Consider the following 19,212-nt stretch of genomic DNA (forward strand, 5'->3'; position numbering starts at 1 on the left):
ACAATTTATAATGACATAGTATGGAGCAGGAACTTGTTAGCAGCTGATGCTGTAAAATCTTGTGAACCCGACAGCACACCATTTCCATGTTACTTTACCAGGAAAGGATTTACAATTGTTGCTCTTGATTTGATTTTGAAGACAGCTCCTATTTATCTGGAACAACCAGCACCTATGATACTGCCATGGTGCTTTTTCAAGATTGTACGAATGAGGTTACTGCTAGAAAACATTGGATTCAAGATAGTCTGGCTGATGAGTGTTATGAACCCGAAACCTGTCCCAGGATGCTTGTTTCCGATCCAGAGAAGACATGGCTTGACAGTTCGGGCTGGACTGTTCCCATGGGGCACAGGGTCAGACTGATTTGCATATGGCCATGTCTGAACTGGGGTGGTGGAGTGAGCTAAAGAATTATGATTGATTAAACCAAGATCAGTTGACTGGGGTGAGTGTTTGATTTGGTCAAGCGCTCCGTCCATCCTCATCCTTTGGTATCGCTTTGTTCGCCCTAAGTTGGCAGGGTATGCCCAGACGTGGGTCCTTTGCTCACTCTGCCACTGGATTCAAGATAGCCTGGCTGATGAGGGTTATGAAACCGAAACCGGTCCCAGGATGCTTGTTTCCGGTCCAGGGAAGACATGGCTTAGCAGGTCGGGCTGGACTGTTCCCATGAGGCACAGGATCAGACTGATTTGCATATGGCCATTCTGAACTGGGGTGGTGGAGTGAGCTAAAGAATGATGATGGATTAAACCCAGATCAGTTGACTGGGGGTAAGTGTTTGATTTGCTCAAGTGCTCCGTCCATCATTCCCCTTTGGTATCGCAAGAAAACAACAGCTGTAGGCATAAACAAACCGAGCTGCAAACTTATAACCCAACTTCCTAGCTAACGTGTGCAAAATCACTACAAGCCATAAACATGTCCCAGTCTACTAGAAAGTTTCAAAGTGGTCGAGGACATGGATCTTTCTACCTGATGTTGTGGCCCTCAAAGCTGATTTAACAGAATGAATTATATTGCTTATTCGATGCAGACTTAAAGGATTTAGAAAAGCCAGTTCCTGTGTGGGTTCGAATTCATGCTCTGATCTCACTGAAGTTCTAAGCAATTTCCAAAATGTGTGTGCTCAGTTTGAAGGCCAGTTTATCTTGCCAATTTTCTGCGATCAAGGTGTTTTCCGTACAGTAGCTGGCATTTATATGAGCAATCCAGTAGAACTTGATGATCTTTATTCAATGACGGGTGTTTCCACATGACAAAAGATGTGTTGCAGTGTGCAAGAAGTTATCTCAGTGGATGAGGCATATACAATGCAATTATGGAGGTTAAATCTTTGGAAGCAAAACTACCCAGTCAGTATTGAGCGGAACTCATTATGTTAATTCGTTACAAGGTACAAGACTATAGGAATATTGCATTTCCGGTCCAGGGAGGACCCGGCTAGGTTGTTTAGGCTTGGCTGTTCCCATGAGGACAGGGTCAAGAATGATTTGCACATGGCTGGGTCCAAACTGGGGTGGCGTAGTGAGCAAAAGAATGATGGATTTAACCCAGATCTCTTGACTGGGGTGAATGTTTGATTCATTACGCATTCAGCCCATCATTTGTTGCCACATCACTTTTCACCCTAAGTGGAATGGTTATGCAGACGTGGGTCCCTTGCTTGTGGTGCACTGGATTCATGCTAGCCTGACTGATAATGGCTTTTACTACGAAACCGATCCCAGGATGTTTGTTTCCGGTCCAGGGGGACTCAGCTTAGCAGTTCAGGCTGGACTGTTCCCATGAGAAACTGGGTCAAGACTGATTTGCATATGGCAGGGTCCAAACTGGGGTGGTGTAGTGAGCAAAAGAACAATGGATTTAACCCAGAACTCTTAACTGGGGGTGAATGTGTGATCAATTCAGCATTCCATCCATCATTTGTTGCTGTATTACAGTTGTGGGCTATATGGCACAATTGCGAATGATAAAGATTTCATCCATGCAAAACTTCGGGGAGGTCGTTCAGACTGTTCTACAGATATCAAAGTCAGTGTGCACCTTGCAAGAACTGCACATTGTTTTTGATAGCTATCTTGAACAATCTGTCAAAGAATGTGAGCAAATCAGACACAAGTCTACAAGTGGAACATTTGACCTTGCCTGCATCACACTTCAACACCTATCCCTGTGCAACTTGATACATTTTGGTCATCAACATGTAACAAGATGAACTTGGAGATGTTGACTCACCAAAAAATTGCTGATGCTTTAGGGAACACTGAATTTCCAACTTATTGCAAGTGGAATGATTGTCTGCAGAGATAAATTCACAAGGCATGGGACATATTGTTCAAGAACTTGACAAAAAATTGGAGGAAGCTGACCTTCGTGTTGTGCCACATGTTGAGGGGGTGTTCCCAATGGTTACAATCGAATCGTTGTACTGTCAAATGACACAGATGTTATTACTGTTCTATTTAGATTTGTTGCAATGCTCATAAGTCAAGGATTGTCAGAGTTATGGATATGTTATGGAAGAAGCAAAAAAAACACTTAATCCTGCTTCATATTCTGTAAAAGAAACTTAACCGTGAGCTGCCCACTGTTCTTATCAAGGCACATATTCTTAGAGATGATGACACTATGAGCAAAAACAGAACAAAGCTTAGAGCTTTAACTGCTGAACCTGTGAAGTTTCTAAAAGGATCTGCTGAGACAGAAGTAGAATGTGACTTTAAAGATGTAGAAAAATTCCTTGTGCATATGTGGAAAATGAGTTCTCTCTGTCACACATTTGATCATCTTTGGTACAGTAAGTTCAAGAGATCAGTCCCGCTAAGTGACCATACATCAACGTCATATTCTGTGTGCGGACGAATTGAAAGAGCATTCTACTTGATCAGAAGATTTGTAAATGTTTTAGGTCATGCATATGTAGAGAAAGATCTGTGTGAATTTGGTTGGGAAGATATTGATGGGGTGCTAAGATCTAAAACCTCTACTCACAGAACTTACAGGTACATGTACTTGTAAAACATGTTTTGCAAAAAGATGTCTCTGTCGATATACTCTTTTCAAATATTCAGCATTCTGCAAATGTACCACAAGCAATTGCCAAAACAAATAAATAAAGTGAAATATGAAAATGTGTCTGAAAGAAGAGTGAATAACCTATATATTGTTTTTCATATTGAGATCATAAACATTGTTTGGTGTGTACATAAAAGTTTAAAAAACATTATTATTTGTTTCATTTCCATAGCCCGCCACAGCCACATCAATGCCCACCTGAGAAACCTTCACTGGCTACCCGTCAACAAGAGAAGCACCTTCACGCTCCTCGCCCACGCTCACAAAGCACTCCACAAAGCTGGACCAACATACCTCAACAAACGATTCACCTTCTACACCCCGAACCGCCAGCTGTGCTCCGCTGACCTCGCCCTTGCCACCGTTCCACGCATCCACCGAATGACCACCGCCAGCAGACCATTTTCCCACCTCACAACCAAGACATGGAACAACCTTCCCATCCACCTACGACAGACCCAGGACCTGCTGACCTTCAGGAGACTTCTCAAAGCCTGGCTGTTAGAGCAGTAGCAGCCCCCACCCCCTCTTTAGCGCCTTGAGACCCTCACGGGTGAGTAGTGCTCTCTACAAATGTTTGATTGATTAATTGATTGATATAGCTCTTCTTCCTCTATTATAGCCCCCTTTTGCAAAATGGCAAAGGGTTGCTCTGAGGAGTTTTTCTCTGTCTCTATAAGACTACCTGACTCCCGAAACCTATGTTTTGACACCAAAAGGAAGTATGTAGGTCTCATGGTTCCTGAAATATTACCACATCGCTGCAACACATCCATCATTTTCAAAAATGTCACTGAAAAACACTCAACTCGGATCAGCAATGTCTACCCAAGCTAACTTACTTCTCTAATGATCCAAAAACACAAATCAAATATGAAAATCTCTGGACAACAATTTTTTTATGGAGGTATATCAGGGGCCCAGGAATATTATGGGAAAACACTTGAAACCAGTGTTAGCACAGAGTGGAAATATCGACAGGTAACTAATAAAAAGTCACAATGTTGACATCCTATATAAAACTAAATGGTGTATCAGTGTCACAGTGAAAACATATTAACCTCATGCATTCAAATCAAGATCTAGTAATAACAATAATAAAAATGCAACAAGACATTTTAAAATTAGTGTGTACGTCCTATGTAAAAATCTGCTGTTTAGTAATATTTCTGAACTCACGATTAAAAAACTGAATTAATCTGTAACAATTTAATGGTATAAGAAATTTTGAAATCTGTGTAAACATTAATAGCATTCCATGGCTTAAGAAATGTGGTTGAGACTGCAAGCTTATAAGAAATCAGGGCATTGGGAATTTATGCAATGCAGGTTCTTTAGGACAATTATGGAAAAGAAGCCAGTAAGTTGGCTTTGTACCAGAAATATAAATCAAATGACCAAATGTCTGACTTACGGCAAGAAGCAGTCTCTCTCCATGATTTGACCTCTGCTCCGGCATCTTGGCAAGCAGCCGTGTATGCCTGCAGGCTGTTACAGAGCACTTCTTGGTCGTTGCTCAGCACACACATGTCATAGACGCAATAGTTGAAATAGTTGGTGGGGTCAATAAGTGTGTGGCAGTTTTGGAAAGGTCCGTTTGTTGCTGTGATCATGCCACACTTGGTATCTGCTGTGTATAGAGCGGTTCTTTCCTCGCTACAGACCGGGCATTTGCTACCACATCCATCGGTGCATTGAGAATCTTTCACTGGCATCTTCCAGGCTGCACAGAATTCATCCACATTTTTACTAGTTTTGCCATTAGGCAGCAGGAAATCATCACTTGGATCATCATTAAAATTGCCACAGAGGCCACACATCTTCTCCTTGTAAGTGGTAGGAACCTTCACCTGCACGTAATCTGCTCCGTCATAGAGGACCTCCTCGCCGGCACTAGTGCGGACCACCATATTGTTTCCTTCTTGATTTATCATGACATGTCCACCATCCAAGGTCACGGGTAGATTGTATACTTCTTCATTAATCTGTTTGCAAGACAATGACAGGAATCAGGGGCAATTGGCAATAACATCTAATGATTATTGGGCTGAAAATGTTAAATTCATCCAATGGATAAGATTCACATTTGCAACCAGGTTCTATGGATAGGTCAACAAGAGTCTATTCTGGAGACAGACACTGGAACTCAAAGAAACAGAGCAGTCATCACTAAATGGCCATTAGGAATGTTTAATTGATTACCGACTACTTATAATAATTTCAATCAAGCTAAATAAAAATTTGATTGCAAACATTTGCGACAACACACTGTCTTTTTGAGCAATATTAATATTACTAATATCAATGGGAACTAGTTTAAGAAATTGGTAGATAATTATCATCTCTGGAGGTTCGTATGTATCAATTCATCAGGATTTCCAATACATCCCAATCTTTTCCACATGCTCAGACTAACATTATTACAAAGCCCCCTGCCACGCCTGCCCCCACTTGCCAACTTAAATCATTTATTTCAATTAACTGATTTTTTTAGATGTCACTAAAAAATGGTATACTTATAGTCGCTAAAGAAAAACTGATTAAAGATCTTACCATCACAGACCATCTGATACCTAGTTTTAAGGTGATATTGTTGTGGTTCACCGACACCATCAACTTCTTGGCATCCGCTACATTATCAACCACAACTGAGAACGTGTGTCCTGGATAGTCACTGCAGATGGTAGCAAGTGTGTAAGTGCATGTCCCTTGGTAGTCAAAGTCAAGGTGATCAAATGATATGTAGTGACCGTGACCCACTGCCACACATACACCAAATCCAGAAGGATGACATCCCTGAACCCCGTCCACAACTTTGCACTCCTCATTGACACCACAGGAGATCTTGACACATTCTGTGTTTCCACTGTCTGTGCACTTGCATCTCTCCTCACAGGTGGTGTCTGGGTAGAAGTCTTCTCCTTTCTGATAGTACCTGCCCTTGTACGTGCAGCCACAGTCTGCAATGGGGACACACTTCTCTCCGCTCAGTATATATCCACTGTCGCAGAAGCATCCTTCGGTGCCAAGCTCATCACAGCCAGTCGGCGGGGCAAGACCATAACACGTGTCCGGACAACCTCTGCCACACAACTCATAGTGACTCTTTTCAGGACAGTTGGGATCTGCAGAAGACATAAGAAGGACATTGTTATTTCATTCGCAAATCTGCGACAGCATTCTTGGCTTTTGTAGTGGTATATCACACATTACAGATGATTATTCATCAGGCACACATTACTGTTCTAATTACCAGCAGATGTTTTGAGAATGTGTCCTCTCCGCCTAAAATGGGAAAAGATTTGTGCCTCATGCGGTGAAGCATGTTTCTCTGATGGAGAACTGATGTGATGGTCAGGGTAGTTTCCTATTGGGCACTGCTATGTGTTCTGCCTCTCTTGATACTATTCTGGGAAGGATGAATCTACATCCCCCCACATACTCACTTGCATGTTCCAGAATCCACAGTTTAGATCAGGGGGCTGCAGCAAGTCACTGAGTAGCGCGGACATGACAATTGCCGGTCAGCAGGCTTGAGAATATACAGCTGCAAACCTGACAAGGAAACTATTTAAAACAATGTACACGTTTCTGTGAGGATTCCTATACTGACAGTGCAGGAAGATGCTGCTTACCCACTACTGAGAAAGCCTTTCCTCACTTCTTTTCTTCCTTTCTTTCTTTCTTCTTCTTCCTTATCTTCCTTATTATCCTTCCCTAGCTTCCTTATTATTGTCTTTATTGCCTTTCTCGATTTCTCTTTTCACTTCTTTCTTCAGTTCCATACGTCTTTCTTTCTCCTTCTTTCTCTATTTCTTCCTATCTTTTTCCACATAGTCTTGCACCCTTTTCTCCTAGTTGTTTATATCTATTTTCGCTCAATGCTTTTTGTTTTTGGCTTCATATCTAATATATTTCTATCTTATTAACTTAATTTGGACCTTGCATTCAATACTCTTTTACTGTACTGCTGTTTGACAGGCTGGACTCTAATCCCGCCAACACTTCTTGATAGTAATCCTTTGCCACTCTCCACAGTAATTTACCACTAATTCGGTGTTCCTGCATATCGATTTTCAGGAACCCCAGACATGATTTTACCGACAGAATAATTAAACCGAAAAATAAAGGCAGTAAAACTGCTTTGTGAAAATGTGGCACCACAGATCTGTTCCCTGACTTCTCTTGACGCCCCCACAGTGTACGATGAAGCATGTAAAACTCGCCTCCCTCCCCACAGGCAACGTGCTCTCCTCTCTACCACCCTCTTACCCCTCTGAACAGGAATCTGGCTCACATTTACCACCTTCTCGTAGTGGGTGGTTGTAAATGTGTGTGTAAAGCAACTAATCAGCAATTCTATGCATAATTTCATGTAGGAAATCGAGCCCATACTATTTTCCCTATCCCATGGGCTTACCTTACATTTTATCTTTTGTATTCCTAAAGAGGGCTCTTTTCATGAGCCTGGCTTTGGACATACCTGATGAATTTGGCTTCTCCATTTAGGTCGAGCCTGGGCAGCACATACGCTGCTCTGCGAGATATGCTGTATTAGAGTATGCACTTGAAGCTCCGTGCACTCTCCGCCCATATTTTTCATTGGCTTGTGTCTTTGTCCTTTGTAAATGCTGGCTTCTGATTTGGTAATCTGCTTGTTAGTCCCTCCTTAGTACTGCCTTGTCTTCATTTGTAACCTCCCATGAGGACCGGCCCTTTTACTTCTGTTACACCGTCTATGTTATTTAGTCTGTAGGCCCTATTTCTTTGGTGGGTTTTGTCTTACTGCAGGCACGATGTGTGTTGTAGCAACATTCAGCGTGCCATGCACTCTTTCACTTTCCAAGCAGCCAGGACAATGGCGAGCGCTTCTTTAGAATGCCATAGGTCTCGCATTTATGAGAGTTTGAGGCATTGTAAATGACAATAGCTTAAACTCTCGCACATGCGACACCTATTGCTTTGGAAATATTTTTTTTGTTGCTTGTGTCCAAGGGCCCCATGCCGCGCTCGCATTTTTAATGGAGGCCATGCCCCTTTCTTTAGATGCGGCTCATCTAAAATAAGGGGCAGTGTCTCTATTCAGTGCAAGCGCAGCATGGGGTGCTTGGAAACAAACAATATTTGCAATTCGATAGGTCATTTGCGAGAATTTAAGCTATTGACATTTACAGTAGCAAAAGGCTAGTAAATGCGCGTCCTATTGCATTGCAAATGTTTGTTCTACGTATGAACGGGACATACTCCACTGCAGCTGTATATCTAAGCCACACTGCTCAGGTGTGTGTAGTCTAGTTGTCTTATCTATCTTACCACTGTAAGCGAGACCTTTAAACTAAGACTGGATCTACTGTTGTGACCTCATTATCATATCAATGCATACCTTTTTTACAAACGGGAGGCTATGCGTGTATGCTGTGTCTGGTTCATTTAAGCAAGTAATGATATATAGAGTAACATAAAATAATTTCCCAGCTTACAGCAGAAATTGTCTGTTCTCCATTCCTTGAGCACAACACCCTTGGCTTGGCACGCAGTGACATAGGCCCTGATGACACTACATGTTGCTGATTGTTGACCTTGGGTCTGGCAAGAGTCAAAGACACAATCTTTAAAGTAGTTTGTTGGGTTAATGGTTTCATAGCACTGACTGAATGGGCCATCAGGCTTGGTGAGGATCCCACAGTAGTCCTCGGTTGTGTATGCTTGCTTTTGTTCTTCGCTGCAACTTTGACAGTGTTCATTGCACTCGGTTTCACATCCGGGGACATCAGCAACTTTCCAACTGTCTCCAAACTCCTTTTCGGTGGATGCAGGGTTTCCATTTTTCATTGTCAAGTCATCATCACCATTTCCATTGTTGTTACCACAAAGTCCAGATACCGCATTGGCATAGGTGTTGGGTATACTAACACTAACCTCTGAGCTCCAATCAAACTTCAATATTATGCCGAAAGCAGTCTTGATAACCACTTTGAATCCACAACGGAATGCTTGAAGGTCCTCAAAGTAGAAAGGCAAACATGTCACCGTCCCATTCACCTAGGAAAATCAAGATACAACATTAGTTGTGTGCAGTTGCTTCCCAAAGTCAGGTCTTTTGATTGGTATTTGAGCCTTATGAAACTGAAGGTATTGACCTTTCATGAGGAAATGTGATGGTGTTTGTTGGGCTGGAATCTCTGCAGAGTCACCCCAAACGTTTTGCCTTCACCCCTCCTGTTTTTAAATCCCTTTTTTGAAGGTTTTTAGGACTTTGTGCTTTTTACCCCTGATAAACTGTGCTAAAGTGCTTGTGCTATCTCATTTAAGCATGACAAAATTAGCTTATGCTTGATTAGCATATTTAATTTAATTATAAGTCTCTAGTAAATTGGCATACCATATTCTCAGGGCTGGTAAATTAAATGCTACTAATGGTTCTGCAGTTCATATTGTGCCATTGCAGCCAGTGTGTTCAGCTTCAAACTGCCAATTCAAATTGGCAAACTAACCCCTTTCCTAGGCCCAAAACTCCCCTTTTAATACATATCAGTCCCCCCTAAAGTAGGCCCAAGACTGCCCATAGGGCATAGTGCATTGTAATTAAAAAGTTGAACATATACATTCAAGTTTTACATGTCCTCCTACTGGAAAACTCCCAAATTCGTTTTTCACTACTGCGAGGACTACCTCTCACATAGGATTACGTTAGGCTATCTTATTGCATTTAATACATGATAACTTTTAATTGGGAGCAGATAAAAAAATCACATGTGGTGTCTGAGGAATTGTATTTTAAATTCCTAATTAATGGTAAAGTCGGATTTTAAGTCACAATTCTGAAAAGGACACTTTTAGAAAGTTGGTGTTTGCTTGTCCTAACAATTTACTGCCTGCATGTGTTCCTGGGCAACATGACTGGGAGTAGTTGACAGCTGGCCTTTGTGTATTCCTCCCAGACAGCCACACAATAGAGGAACTAGGTGTGCTGGATGGGCCATCTCAGACGCGGAAAGGTGCAATGCCCTACTTGCACTTCAATAGGTTGTGCCCTGCTCTCAAAGAACTTCACACTAGCCTTTGTGCCTGCAGGCACACAGGGGCTAGGGCAGGGAGGCAAGACATTCCAGATACTTCTGGGAGGAGAAGGTTCCAGAAGATTCTCACATTTCAAAGGAGATACCAGGTATAAAATGTCCCCACTCTTCAGTTCATTCCCAAACCTGCATAAGTACTCTCATAGGAGTGCCTGCTGCAGTGGCCTGCTATGTACTTCAGAAGGCTGACTTATAACTCAAAGAGCACACAGCAGTGCAGATAAATGTATGTCCTGTCAAATACGTATTTCTATATTAAAAAGAAGCATTTTATTTCTAACTCCATGCATTCAAAGAAGTAATAATCAATAGCATAATACCTTTGAGGAAGAGGCTCTTGTGTTTCAATGCAAATCCCTTTCCAAGCCACTTCTGGTACTGTGGTCGGAGTTATTCCCCATTTACTGGTGGCGGCATCCAGGGAATGTACACTAGTAGGCCTTACTCAAGACTCTGACTTTTAGAAAGTGCGCCAAATTGTCTTTGAGTTATGAGTCATGTTAACTAAACTGTATCTAAACTCCACCCCATCCCTCCCCTGAGGGAGGCTTGGACTGCTCAATCCTAGCTACCACTGAGAGTCAAGGGCAGACGGGTTACTTGGCCCAGTTGTTTGGGGTCCATAGTAACTCAGGCCCCAGGGCATCAGGAGTAAAAGATCCCCACCAGCACAGTTGGGCCCAGTAACTTCAGCATGACCCTTGACTCTGTGAGAGGTGTTCTGGCAAGTGGGGGGGGGCACCTGACATTTAGGAGTATGGACACAGGGGTGGCATTTGCCATTTTCAATTTGTACCAGTAGTGCAAAAAGTCCAGTTTTTTTCCTTCTACGCTCAAAGGCAACACACACGGACAATGGAAAACACAGGGATGGGAATTGATCTCAGCACCATATCCATAGATCAGATGAACGGATTTATGTTGGGACAAATGGTGGAGAATTCCTAGAAGTAGGGACAGAGAGGTTCTTGTCTATTATATTAGGGTCTTGTTTGAGACACTGGGTGAAAGGGATGAGGCTGAAGTTGACTCTGGGTAGGGAACCATGGTAGGAACCCAGGAAGGGAGTACTGTGGATTCAGGCTCAAAAATCCCCTTAGCACAGATATATTAAGGACAAGAGTCGAGGAGGTGGGAGAGACAGGAGAAACGGGCCCAGGAAGAGTAATTGTGAGAGAAAGAGTGGCGAAAGAGAGAGAATGGGAGGAGAAACAGAGAGAGTAGGAGGAGAAACAAATAAGAAAAGTGAAGAGAGATGAAAAGGGAGAAGATATCCCTTGAGAGAAAGAAACTTAGGTTGACAGCAGTGACAACTTCAGCTGGGATAAGTGACTATAATTCCAGTTCAGGCCAGGTTGTGGGCAAGTCTCCAAGAGATCTTGTGCATATGTGTGTGGGAGGTCATGATATTTTGGAATGGTTTGTAAGTGCGAAGTCACTTATTAAATGAGGTGTCTAAGGCAGCCTTCATGGTGACAGCCGTCAGTATGAAAATACCTTTGGCAGATCAGATGGCCTATGAGCGAATGAATGAAGCTCTCATTAGGTGGTTTGGGCTGAAGCCAGCTCAATACCTGCAAAGATTCTGTGACTGCAAGAGAGTGGCTGGTGTTTTAAGATTTTTATTCAATATGTTTCTGCATGATTGGAATGAGTAGGTAAGAGGGATGGAGGCCAAGAATTTCACTCCCTTAACCAGTTGATGGTGATAGAGTGACTCTAGGAGGAGTGCTCTTACCCAGTTAGACAATATCTGTCTGATCTGACAGAGAGGGATCCAGCAAAAGTTGCAGTGGAAGCTGATTAGTGGTTAGCTAACAGGGTTCACAAATGGCTAGAGCATTACAGTTCTAAACCAAAAAGTGAGAACAACCCTCCACAGATAGCTCCCAAACCGGAGGATAAGGGCCAGGGCAATTTTCATGGGACTCGAGGAGGGTCCAGGAAACATGGAAATGGGAATGGTGTATACAGAAAGGAGATTCAGGAAAAAGGAATGCAAGGAAGCTTTTTAAGTCCAAAGTGGTGACTTGGTTTAAGTGCCACAAGGAGGGCCATTTTAAAAGAGATTATCAAGATAGAACTTGACCAAGTGACACCTGTGTTAGCAAGCATGTTACACGTGGGTGAAGGTAACTGAGAGGAACTGGTTGGACATAGCATAGTAGCTATTGGAATTTAGGAAATGGATTCAGTTGCTCTGAAGCACACTCATCCTAACACAATGGTATTTGTGCAGTAAGTTGGTATCTTCTAATGAGAGGGCCATTGCCTTATAAAGTGCTACTCCTGTTTTTATTCTTCTTGTATATTTAAGAGCGCTCTCCCTGTTTTTACTCATCATGTACATTTGTGCAATGCTGCCTAGTACACGGGCACATGTTTTATTTTATTCAATACGTTATTGATAGGTACTGCTGCTTTGCGCTTGCGCTGCTGCTAGCGCTACCTTTATTTTAATCTTACCTTTTTGGATATTTGCTTTGTTTTTAATTTTCGTTTTCCCCTGCTTTTAGGCGGGATCAGGCTGGGCTTTACACCTCTCCCTCCCTCACACCGCATATAACGGAAAGCACATCGCCGTTTTGGCGAGTCCGGGTCCCGGGGTTTGCCCTGCTTGGGGGCCATCTTAGCTTGGGCTCATCATTACATCTACGGGCGCCATTTTGGAACGCCCTCGTGACCGCGCTGGGCCTGGAGTGCCTATTTAAGGCGGTTTCTCCATCATTTCTGCCTTGATAGGTACTGCTGCTTTGCGCTTGCGCTGCTGCTAGCGCTACCTTTATTTTAATCTTACCTTTTTGGATATTTGCTTTGTTTTTAATTTTCGTTTTCCCCTGCTTTTAGGCGGGATCAGGCTGGGCTTTACACCTCTCCCTCCCTCACACCGCATATAACGGAAAGCACATCGCCGTTTTGGCGAGTCTGGGTCCCGGGGTTTGCCCTGCTTGGGGGCCATCTTAGCTTGGGCTCATCATTACATCTATGGGCGCCATTTTGGAACGCCCTCGTGACCGCGCTGGGCCTGGAGTGCCTATTTAAGGCGGTTTCTCCATCATTTCTGCCTTGATAGGTACTGCTGCTTTGCGCTTGCGCTGCTGCTAGCGCTACCTTTATTTTAATCTTACCTTTTTGGATATTTGCTTTGTTTTTAATTTTCGTTTTCCCCTGCTTTTAGGCGGGATCAGGCTGGGCTTTACACCTCTCCCTCCCTCACACCGCATATAACGGAAAGCACATCGCCGTTTTGGCGAGTCCGGGTCCCGGGGTTTGCCCTGCTTGGGGGCCATCTTAGCTTGGGCTCATCATTACATCTACAGGCGCCATTTTGGAACGCCCTCGTGACCGCGCTGGGCCTGGAGTGCCTATTTAAAGCTCTCTTCTACCGCGCAGCGGGACACGCAGATGGGTCGCCCTCGCTTAGCCGGAGTCGTGCCTGAGTCCTGCCCGTCTGCGCCCGTCCGCGCTGAGGACGGGCTGCAGGACGGGCCGCCCTCCGCCAACGTGACCTCAGGTACGTTAATTCGGGACGGTCGCGTTTGTTATCCATCCGCGGCACTCCATTTACTGCGACCCTCTGCCTCCATTCATTGCGCTACCTGCACTCTGCCATGTCATTATTTCTTATGTTCCGGCTGCGGTTTTACTACTGGCAAAATGCAGCTCTCTAAAACCCAACAGCATATTAAGCACTGTAGGGGGAAAAGGAAGCCTACGAAGGGTGGTACTTCCCCTCCCTCTCTGCTCCATTTTTGGAGCTTAAACTGTAGATCGCTCCCCAAGAATAAATTAGACATCCATGATTTCATAATCGAGGAATCTCCTGATGTTCTATTCCTGACCGAGACCTGGATTCATGCCAGTTCGGGTCCGGACATCGCCGCTGCGATTCCATCTAATTATGTCATGCTACATCAGGATAGACCCTCAGGTAAAGGGGGTGGAATTGCCATTATCTTTAAATCCACCAACCAATGCAAACTGGAGGCATTACATCTTCCAGGTAGTGAAGCTGCATTGTTTAAACTTACGATCAATCCCCGACTGACACTTTCTGGTCTGCTAATCTATCGGCCCCCGGGGAATGCTGCTTCTTGGATTCCCTTACTTGTTGATTGTCTATCAGCAATACTCTTGAAATCAAATAACTTCACCATACTTGGTGATTTAAATTTTCATCTAGATGATGTCAATAATTCCCTTACGAAATCTCTTCTCTCTGATCTAGAGGTTTTTAATCTCAAACTTTGCAATACTGGAGCTACTCATATTGCCGGTCACCTTTTGGACCCAGTTATTTCCACTCTTCCATTTGACTGCACTCATCTGGCACGCCCGCTGGTTTGGTCCGATCATTATGCCGTACACTTTGTGCTACCGCCCGGTCTTTATATAGCCAATGATTATGTAGAGGAAACAAAACCCTCTTATCGATGGGACAAAATTGATATAGCCACTTTTAATCTGCATCTGACTGAGACTATTCCTTCTCTCATTGATACTAAGCAAAATCTGAATGCCCCCATTCTTAGGTGGCTAACAGATGCAGTATCTGTGTATGCCCCCCGTTCTGGCAGTAAATTTCGATCTTTGCGTCCCCCAGCACCTTGGTACTCGGATGAGTTAAAAATCCAACGTGTTAAATGTAAAGCCTTGGAGAGGAAGTGGAGAAGATTCTATTCCATTCCCTCTAAACTGATTTACAAGGATGAGCTAAAAGCTTATCATGCCAACTGTAAACGGGCCAAAGCTGTTTACATTACCTCTACTATCACTTCAGTGCAGAATTGTCCTCGGACTCTTTTTGCTACTGTTAATAAACTCACAGGTGCTGACACTGTCCCTGCGTTGCCGGCTTTAGATGGTAAACATTGTAATGCTATCGCGGACTTTTTTATATCGAAGGTTCAGGACATTCATCAATCTTTAACTTCCCTTCCACCTCCCACTGATCCTTCTCTACCTGGCTTCTGCTGCAATGTCTCTGTCCCTCCCACTGAGTTTCTGCACAACTGGAAACTATTTGATGATGTCTCCTTCCTGTCGTGCTTAAAAAGCATTAGGTCAGGATCTCCTCTGGACCCTGTCCCAATGAAGATATTGAAACAACTTGACCTCGAACCACGTAGATTCCTAATGAGGCTACTTAACATCTCTCTCAGTGAATCTCGTGTTGAACAGGATTGGAAACATGCCATGGTCGTTCCCCTACAAAAGAAATCTGGTGTGGACATTACTAACCTGGCCAACTTTAGGCCTATATCCCTGCTGCCAGCTTGTTCTAAAATTTTAGAACGCCATGTCAACCTTCAGCTAAACGAGTTTGTGGAAAATACGGGATATCTTCACCCATCCCAATCAGGCTTTCGCGCCAATTATTCCACCGAATCCGCACTTCTGGGGGTGACTGAGCGACTCCGACACGGTATTGATAGTGGTGAGACCTTTGCGCTTATCCTTTTGGATTAAGCGCGGCTTTTGATACCGTGTCGCATTCCATTCTATTGAAGTCCCTTCACTCCCTTGGCGTTGCTGGATCTGCGCTTGCCTGGGTGGTCTCATTTCTTAATGAGCGCACCTTTCAGGTATTTTCAACCAAAGCTGAATCGGCGATCTGTTCATCTGCTTACGGCATTCCTCAGGGGTCTATATTGAGCCCTTTGTTGTTCAATATCTACATCAGACCCCTTGCTACTATCGTAGAGGACGCCGGTCTGTCCATATACTCTTATGCAGACGACACGCAGATTGTGTTTTCCCTGTCTGGCAGTAGGTCTCAGGACACCTCGGCCCTTAAAATCGGCCTTTCTCGGGTTGCGGCCTGGATGCAGGTTAATCTGCTAAAACTCAACGGTGATAAGACTGAGGTCATCATACTTGGCAAACATAAAGATCTGTGGGGCTCTAGACACTGGCCCAGTGACATGGGTCCACTGCCTACCCCCGTGCCAGTTGTTCGTAACCTCGGCTTTCTAATCGACGAGAAACTCTCGATGCGACAACAGGCAACTAAGGTCGCTGCAATCTGCTTTAATACCTTACGCTGGTTGCAGAAGATCCTATGGATGTTGCCTGAGTCCACTCGTCAAACTGTTGTCCAGGCTCTTGTAATGTCCCGCATCGACTATGGCAATGTGCTCTATCTAGGAGCCGATAGAGCTACACTGAATATACTCCAGGTTGTGCAGAACTCAGCTGCCCGCCTTTTGTGCAATGTTCCACGAAGAATGTCTGCAACACAAGCCCTGTGTGACCTTCACTGGTTAAAAATTTCTGACCGTGTGGCCTTTAAAACCTTGTGCCTTATGTTCAAAATTCGTCAGGGTTCTGCTCCCACTTACTTGCACAATCTTGTCCGGCCTTACCAGCCTAGTCGTCCTCTCAGGTCATCAAATCAAGCCAATTTTGTAATTCCCAGAATTCGCTTGGCAAAAATGGGAGGCCGCTCTTTCGCCCATTTGGGGCCGAAGATGTGGAATGCTCTTCCGTTGGTGCTCAAAACGGAGACCAATCTTTTTGCTTTTCGCAAAAAGTTAAAAACTTTTTTGTTTTAGTTGGTCACTGTTTCTGCTCATTCCTTGCTTCAGCAATTACCTATCTTTCTTCTCTAGTCTGTCCCTGGCGCCGGGAAACCCATTACGGGTAGCTGAGCGCAATACAAATTAAATAAATAATAAATAATAATAATAATTGTTTACCACGTGGTGGTATGTTCTACCCTTTTACAATTTTAACAAATCAAATAAAAGTATTTCTCAGCAGTAAATTGATATCAATGGTTGGAAAGTGTCTGTCCTCAGACATACTGGAGCATTCTGCAGTATGGTTGAACTGAAGCACCTTAAGCCTGAGGAGATACTCCCTGGAACCAGGGATACATGACTGGTAGCATGCGGGGAGGACATGGGGTATCCATTTGCCGGGGTTGAGACTGAGCTCAATGGCAAGGTGGCTGTTTTATGTCAGGGTTAGGGGAAAAACAAGGAGCTGGATTTCAATTGGGCAAGGATTTGATTATCCCAGGCTTGGTGCCAGGACCAGAGGACTTCATAGCTTGGAAAACCTTAGCTGTGTTAACCAGAGCACAGGATGCACATCAGTCTCAGAGTTAGACTAGGAGCATCTCTAATTTGCAGTGACCAGAACAAGTTAGTTTGCAGGAAAAGGCAGACTCGGATAAGGCAATGCCCAGGGAGGTCATAGCTTTTGCTCCAGATGGAGGAGAGATGGAGGCTCCTGAACCAGTCCAGTTGCTGGTCTGGGCAATCGGACTGCAACTGAACCATCTGGGCTGCTGGGTTTGTTAGCTGCTGAAGGGCCTACATGGGAAGATTTCCATTAGGCACAGGAGAAGTGCCCTACACTTGTGGAACTTTGGAAAGAAGTCCAAGAACAGGTCATCAAATGAGTGGTTGGGAAACACGATGTTGGTTGGGAGGATGGTCTACTCTATAGTGAACTGGTAAATTCTGAGCCAGGAACTAGCAAGAGGTTAGTGTTTCCATTAGTGCACAGGAACTTCCTGTTGTCACTGGCCTTTGAAGTGTGCTTAGCAGAACACTTGGGGATTAGAAAAACCTGAGATAGGTTTGACCCTCTGTTCTACTGGCCAGCGATGCGCAGCAACATAGAGACGGTTGGTAGAACATGTCCCGCTTGCGAGATGAGTGGGAAGACAGGAGGGAAGACCAAGGCACCGTTAGTGTCTAAGTCATTTGCAGATGTTTCATTTGAGCGGGTTGGATAGACATTGTTGGTACATTTGATCCCTCTCACAGTCAAGCAGCAAAGCTCTTTCTAGCCAAAATTCCACTCTACAGAATAAGAGTTGCGCTATATTAGACCCATTTATGTTACATTACATTACACATCTCTTGGTAATGGTGGATCACGCCACCAGGTAACCTGAAGCTGTACATCTAAGGAGAATGACTACAAGAGTGGTAGAGGGAGCACTGCTAGGGATCTTATCTATAATCAGATTTCCAAGGGTGGTAATTTCTGACTGAGGAACCAACTTCATCTATTCTAACACGTGAAAGATGTGGGAGCAAGCTGGTGTGACATGCCCCTTCTCCAAGGCATAATACCCACAAACCAATGGTTTGTAGGAGTGGTTTAACAAAACATTGAAGAGGATGATGGGAACTCTGCCCGGGGACCTACGAAGGAAATTGAATCATCTCCTGTCATGTCTCTTGTTCACCTACTGATAGATTCACCAGAAGGGAGTGGGGCTTAGTCCCTTTGTACATGTTAATGGACACCCAGTGCGGGGTCCACTCACCTTAGTCAGAGAAGCATGGGAAGGGACCTCAGAGTCTCCACAGAAGGATGTGATGGACTATCTGATTGGCCTCAGGAAGTTGATGGCAAAATACATAAGTGAGACAAAGAAAGACCTTCAAACTATCCAAGCACTGTTAAAGGAATGGTAAGACCAGAAAGCTACACTGACTTGGCATCTGAAAGGCCAGAAGGCGCTAAAGCCCATTTGTCGAAGGACTTTGGAGGACAACGATGTGGGTCATACAGTCTAGTTCTGAAGGTATCTGAGGTAAACTACTTGGTGGACACAGGGACCACATGGGAACCCAAGAGGATGTTCTATGTGAATAGGCGGAATCTTACCTCAGGAGAGATTACACAGTGAATGTCATGGCTAAGGCAGAGGAAGCTGAGGAAGGCTGTAAGCCTCTTCTTGAATTGCTGCATAGTGACAAGAGAGATGGCATTGTGGAAGGGGTTCAATTAGCCCCTGAGTTAAAGTCTGAGCAGCCGAGAGAATGTAGAGAGGTCTTGAGAGGGTTTTCCAACCTCTTCTCTCTGACTCCAAGGTTGACACCTGTGTGCAATAATACGCACAGATGAAAGTCTACCAGAAAAGGACAGAATATACAGATTGTCTGACCAGGTTTAGGAATGCATTTAGGTAGTAGCTGCCACAATGTTGGACCAGAGGGTCATTGGCATATTGTTGTGGTTCTAGTACCAAAGCAAGGAGCTAATGACTTTTGGTTCTGTGTGTACTACAGAGCCCTCAATCAGATAA

At 44.1% G+C, this 19,212-nt stretch overlaps 1 protein-coding gene across 1 annotated transcript in view; it reads right to left on the minus strand.

Moving 5' to 3' along the window:
* Positions 1–19,212, minus strand: part of LOC144770674 (IgGFc-binding protein-like) — a 334,107-nt gene that overhangs the window by 235,043 nt on the left and 79,852 nt on the right. The window contains exons 8-10 of the mRNA XM_078655389.1: positions 8,562–9,123; positions 5,635–6,206; positions 4,496–5,066 (exon numbers count right to left, since the gene is read on the minus strand). Coding sequence (XP_078511515.1) covers positions 4,496–5,066; positions 5,635–6,206; positions 8,562–9,123 — 1,705 coding nt within the window. The remainder of the gene's footprint in view (positions 1–4,495; positions 5,067–5,634; positions 6,207–8,561; positions 9,124–19,212) is intronic.

The sequence above is a fragment of the Lissotriton helveticus genome, chromosome 7 (genome assembly GCF_964261635.1).
Source record: "Lissotriton helveticus chromosome 7, aLisHel1.1, whole genome shotgun sequence".
NCBI classification, from domain to species: Eukaryota; Metazoa; Chordata; class Amphibia; order Caudata; family Salamandridae; genus Lissotriton; species Lissotriton helveticus.